The sequence below is a fragment of the Drosophila mojavensis genome, unplaced genomic scaffold (genome assembly GCF_018153725.1).
Source record: "Drosophila mojavensis isolate 15081-1352.22 unplaced genomic scaffold, ASM1815372v1 contig_72, whole genome shotgun sequence".
Taxonomy (NCBI): Eukaryota; Metazoa; Arthropoda; class Insecta; order Diptera; family Drosophilidae; genus Drosophila; species Drosophila mojavensis.
The window spans coordinates 2,900,466-2,906,811 of record NW_025318897.1 but is presented as its reverse complement, the minus strand read 5'-3'; the positions used below and the strand labels follow the sequence as shown (position 1 = coordinate 2,906,811).

Sequence of the window (6,346 nt, the reverse complement as noted above, 5' to 3'; positions counted from 1 at the left end):
TGTTAAATAAACTTATTGCGTTGCACATACATATACCGTGTTTCATTTAAGAAAACCTCAACAATATATATTCTTGATCAGGGCGACGAGCTGAGTCGATTTGGCCCTGTCCGTCTGTCTGTCTGTCCGTCCGTCCGTCCGTATGTATGAACGCGTTGATTTCAGAAGATATAAGAGCTAGTGAACGAATACACTTTACTTTGATGGTGTTTAGTTTCGTATTGATCTTTATTCTTCTGAGCCTGGGTTTATATACCCAGACTCATGCATAATTTCAACCCTTAAATCTAGTGCGTCTATTGCTGAGTGTGTAAGGCTCAGCATTGGTCTATTGCATGTTCTTATCTTATCGCAGAGTTTGTAAGGCTCCGCGTGGTTCTATTATCTATTCTTATCCTATCGCTGAGGTTGTAAGGCTCAGCGTTCGTCTCTTACATATCTGACTCTGTGGTTGCAAGGGTTGGTGTCCATTTGTCTATTTATACAGTCCGTACATGTGACCCTTATCTTTTCCCAGCGCACTACATGCTAGTCGTTGAGTGCGTCGGAGGCATGTATACGATCTTCGTATATTCATATGTTCCCATACTTATCATATTTCTATGTTCATGCATGTGCATGAACATTCTGCGGGGGGCCAGAGAAAGTAATAGCTGACAATTCCTGTCCCTGGTTTCTTCTCTTAGTTGTGTACATGAGAAATAGAGATATGATAATTATTGATAATCTTGACAAAATGTCCATGCTTGCAATCCTTGAGGTCTCATGTTCGTACTTGAACATTCTGCGGGGCCCAGAGAATGTGACATCCAGATGAACCTTACTTTGGTCCTTTGCTCAGGTGGCGGTTCCCATGCCAAGTGAAGTCTTTATATTCCGTGAATATTTGTAGATGCTTTCTGAATTTGTTCTCCATATGCAGTAATCGTGTCATAGCGTGCTTGCGCGATTTTCCTGACTCGAAGTCTTTTTTAAATGGTATGGAGACTACTAGCCGGCCTTGGCCATCCCATTTATTGTTCTTTTTTGAACAGCTTGAGTTATTTTCCAGCTTCCAGAGGCGTTCGAGGTTATCCAGGCAAATCGTCGTTGTTGCGCTGATCACCTTGTTGTTTACTGCTCTAGCTATGTTCCCCGAAACAATCCATCCAAGTTCAGTTTTTTGCCCCAGTATACCGTTGACTTTTTTAACTTTTCCCAACATTATTGAGTGGAGTAAATCAACGCCAATCACAACATCGATTCTGCTGGGTTCATTGAAATGTGGGTCTGCCAGCTTGCAGCCCATCCAGTCCTTATTGATGTCCATTTCAATTTTCTTGCTCGGTAGAGCTCTTTGCAGTTTTGGCATAACAAGGGCCTCCGTTCTGGTGACGAATTTGCTTGTCATCCTTGGTTTGATTGCCAAGCAAACGCTGTTTTTTAGAACTTCAACATTTTGTGAAATTCCTTGTACTCCCAATTTCCGCTTGATTCGGCGCAGTTGTAGTCGTTGAGCGGCCTCTTCCGATATCAATGTCTTTTGCGAGCCTCCATCGATGAGGGCCCTTAGCTGCTCATATTTTCCGGACTTGTTTTTAATCCGAATAAGCGCAGTTGCCAACAACGTATCTTGTCCGTTGCTTTCTTTAAGACAATTGCTGCTGAAGGTCTCGTTTTCGTTCGCATCCTCGTGAAGCAGATTGTTGTGTGATTTGGTACAATACTTGCATGACCAATCCTTTTGGCACTCTTTCATGCTATGGGAACCTAGGCATTTAAAACATAGACCACTTTTAGTTACAAACTCCTTGCGTTTTTTAACTGGCTCTGCTTTAAATTTTGAACACCTGGTAATTTCTAGGTTGTCCAGGTTGCAAAAACGGCATCTTTTGTAGTTCGTTCTCTTTGCTTCAATAACCGTCTGGACGGCCCTTATCTGTACTGCGTCTATTGAATTGTATAGTTGATCAATAAACTCGAGTACATGTTTCAAGGACTGAATTTCTCTGGCCCTCTTTACATGTTGCTCGTAAAGTTGTAAGACTTCCGTCGAGAATCTTCGTAGCAAAATTTGAGCGATTAGTACATCAGCATCGTTACCAATTTGGGCTACTTCTTTAACGATGTGAATATTCTCATTTGCTGTATCCAAGAATTGGCGGATCCTGCTTTCATCATTGTTTTCTAGCAGTTCCATGTCCACTAGCTGGTTAACGGCGTTTGCGAATATCTTGCGCTTATTTTCATAGCGCTTACATATAAGTTCCCACGCCGAATTGTAGCTAGCAGCTGATCCACTTAACAAATGGCTCACTACCATTTGGGCATCTCCTTTGAGGCATGATTTCAGGTAGTTCAGCTTCCTTGTGTCGCTGATATCCTTCCTTTTGTGAACCATGTCGGAGAACAAGTTGAAGAACGTTGGCCATTCTTTGGGACTTCCATTAAATTGAGGAAGATCCGATTTTGGCATCTCTGGAACGTCTTCTTTCATACTGTGAAAGACACTTAACTTCCTGTTAAGTTTCTTCGACAATGTATGGACTTTAAGCTCCAATGCGTCTATGCCGTCGATTTCATGGGAAGGTATATCATATTTTACCTCCAAATCGGTAAGCGTAGACTGGACTTTATTCCAGAGGAACTCTAGTGTTTCTTTGCTATCTAGAGTTTCCTCCTGGTTGCTGACCTCTAGATTGGCATGCACCTCTTCAATGTGCCGCTTTAACACTAGAGCTCTTTTACTCACAAGTTCTACCAGATAGTCCAATGAGGTTGAACCACTTCGTGAAAACAGTACTTCCTTTTGAGTTTGCTGTTTCCTGGATACCTCAGTTTGCATATGCCAATTCTTGCTAGTGGATGGTTTGTCGGTATCTATATCGAGGTCGGTAGCTTCGACCTTCATCAGGGCCTCCTTGTAGATCCTGACTTTTTCCATTAATCCATCATATATTTTCTCAGTAAAATATATATGGTTTGGGGTACAGATTTTAGTCAGTGTAGAGTGGTTGGCAGTGAATTCTTCTGCCAACTTATCCACGACTTCTAACGCATCCTTATTAGCTATGGCCTTTATAGTTCTGTCATACAGGTCTGATTGCTTTTTTAGCATATCAATAGCCTTTCCTGACAGCATTTTGTTGCGGTTGTTGTAGTTTTTGTTTATTTGTGATTAATCTTCTTTTTGGCTTAACCCGTTGGAGGTGTTTTTGTTTTGATCGCCTTGTTGATCTTGCTGTGCCTCTACTCACAGCGTGGATCGGTAAGCCAAAGAAGAAACCACTTTTTTTTATTTAATATACAACTGTCACAACATTTGGTATTTGGTAGACTTGTGCTCCGGCTCGAAGGACCATGAACGAATACACTTTACTTTGATGGTGTTTAGTTTCGTATTGATCTTTATTCTTCTGAGCCTGGGTTTATATACCCAGACTCATGCATAATTTCAACCCTTAAATCTAGTGCGTCTATTGCTGAGTGTGTAAGGCTCAGCATTGGTCTATTGCATGTTCTTATCTTATCGCAGAGTTTGTAAGGCTCCGCGTGGTTCTATTATCTATTCTTATCCTATCGCTGAGGTTGTAAGGCTCAGCGTTCGTCTCTTATATATCTGACTCTGTGGTTGCAAGGGTTGGTGTCCATTTGTCTATTTATACAGTCCGTACATGTGACCCTTATCTTTTCCCAGCGCACTACATGCTAGTCGTTGAGTGCGTCGGAGGCATGTATACGATCTTCGTATATTCATATGTTCCCATACTTATCATATTTCTATGTTCATGCATGTGCATGAACAGCTAGAGACTTGAAATTTTTTTCCTAGGACCGTGTATATCACGCGCATATCGAGTTTTTCTCTATATATCGATAGCTACGCCCGATATTTTATTATCGATTAAAAACCTTATCGAAAGCTAGTTATTTAATTATATCTCCAGCACCTTTAGAGCTAGAGCTTCCAAATTTTAAATGTAGACTTATATACATTTTATACAATTTCGATTTTTGTTGTAATTTACCCCCCACCTTTATATCCACCCCCTCACCCTCACCTTTGTAAAAGGCGTATTTCAAGTACTAGAGACTTGTGCTTTGGTATGTACGAGTACATACAATTGAACATTATGATTATGTTCTGAAAGTTTCATTAAGATTGTACGTCAACAAATAAATTCTTATAATGTTGCTTACCCTGCAGCGCAGCCCAAGCGCAGTCGCTGCTTGCTACGCAGTTAGCAGATCGCGTTCTAATACGTTCGTTTGTATGTATGTGTGCAGAAAAGAAGTGCAGACTGATTAAAAAATCAGATTAGAGGGTTCAGTGAATCTCCTAGTCGAGCAGTCTCGACTGGAGTCTTCTTACTTGTTTAACTACTATCTTGGATGCTCTGCCCCAGGGGTCATATTCGGCTGAGTCGCACAACTCTAAGAAACATTCTCTTTTGCTTGCCCGAATGGCCATCTTCAACTGTCATCTAGCTGCCTGGTAAGTTAATTATTTCTCAAAAAACGTAGACCTACCGCGAGTCCGTTGATAGATTCTTCTCGCCTGGATGCATTTGCGTCGAATGTCACCTATTTGTGCGTTCCACCAATACCTAGGCTCTTGTTGTCGCGTGAAGTGCTTGCGACGTAATATGCTCCTATTGCAGGCACTCTTAATTTATGCTACTATTTGGCATGCTCTGGCCTTAGCATTACCAATTGTGCCCAGAGACTGGATGGCTTCTGAAAAGGGATGGCCGGGGATCAAAAGTATCTAGCCGATACGACTCCCTCCACAAGGTTGACGCCCTGACAGGTGGCTCACCTATTGTGAATAGAAGTGCCGTATGATCGCTGCCCGTATAGCTATCGCAATGGCTCCATGTTGCTTCCCGAAAAAGGGATGAGGTGACAAAAGTAGTGTCAATAACAGATCCATATCCAGCCCGACGGAAGGTGAACTCGTGGCCAGTGTTGAGTAGTGCAATATCAAGTGTCGCGAAGATCTCCAGTAGGATACGGCCTCTGGCATTTGTTGTATGGCTACCCCATTCTAACGCCCATGAGTTAAAAACTCCTGCTATAATGGCCTTCCGATCCCTAGCATCCTCGGCAAGCTTGTCAAGCACCGTTGTGAATTCACTGAGCTGCATGCTGGGGGCCAGGTAGCAGCTGTAGAGCCATAAGTTACCATATCGGCCGCGTACGAACCCATTGAATGACTTAACATTCGAAAGTACATTTGTTGAGTTGCCACATACCCACAACACAGCTTTGCCATTGGCGTCTGTTGACCATGTCCTATGGCAGATGGTCCTACTGTGATGAGGCTCACTGAGAAAGGCTACGTTAATGCATTTTTCTCTTATGGTCTGCTCTAGTAGATCTTGGGCAGCAACAGAGTGATTTTAGTTAAGCTGGATACGGCATACTACCCATCCTATTCTAATTTTGGACAGCTCGAGCAGAGTTTTGGCTTTCCCAATTGGGAGAGCAACCGTAACTCTTTGCTGTCCACCAAAGGCTGGTCGAAGCGATTTGATAATCTCAAGGGGTGTGAGCTATCCTTCAACTCCACCCCAATGGCCTCCTCATCTAGGTCACGAATCTCAATTTGAGTCGATTCGGTAGGTGTTTTAATTACCGCTCGGTCGCCTAAAGCCTTGCCTACAGCTTCGTGCAGGGCCTCATCGCTATGCTCCGGCTTCCTACTCAGTCGCAACAAATCAGATCACCCTTAGCTGTCTTCCTAATGCCTTGAACGTCGCCGCTCAGATGCTTTGAATTTGGGTCGGTCTTGACTACACGAAGCATGTTCGCATAGCTGCAACCACCCACGCCTGAAATCGCGATTGCGTCACTTCTGGGTCGTGTTTGCATGGGCTTGCGTCCTTTAACGATTGTCCAGCTGTTCGGGTTTGTCTGTTGACCTGCCTGATTTGAATTTTCAGCTGTAGCCCGTAGAGCCATTTGTTCTTTTGGGTTCGCTGCGCTTTTATTGGGCCTCTGCTTTTTTGAGGGTGTTTTCCTCTGATCGGTGGCAACTTCGACCGCTTAGGCGTATTGCTACCTGAGATCGCACTAGCACTCGCTTTCTCGACTACTTTCTGGAGCAGCATGGTCTGTACCTCGCAGTTTTTAGCCTGTCGGTTGCAGAGCTTTTCGGCCGTCTTATGGAAATTGACTAGCCTAGCCAGCTCCTCTCTCATTAGGGCATTAATATGCCGCTTACCCCCAAATAAGGCAGTCAAGCCATCTAGAGTAACTCCTATTTGGGCTAACGCTTCTTTTAGTGAGTTGGGTGCCTGGCACTCAGGCACTGGGGACTGATTAAAGGTCGACGGCTGCGGCAGCGCCCTCTGTTGTTGCTGCG

At 43.6% G+C, this 6,346-nt stretch overlaps 1 protein-coding gene across 1 annotated transcript; it reads right to left on the bottom strand.

The window, feature by feature from the left end:
* Positions 1-820: 820 nt before the first annotated feature.
* Positions 821-2,923, bottom strand: LOC122757423. Its single transcript, XM_044009385.1, has one exon. The coding sequence runs from the start codon at positions 2,921-2,923 to the stop codon at positions 821-823; it is 2,103 nt and encodes a 700-aa protein (XP_043865320.1).
* Between the last annotated feature and the right edge of the window lie 3,423 nt (positions 2,924-6,346).

Coding starts and splice junctions, on each gene's coding strand:
- LOC122757423 (XM_044009385.1), bottom strand. CDS start 2,923: ATGGAAAAAGTCAGGATCTACAAGGAGGCCCTGATGAAGGTCGAAGCT.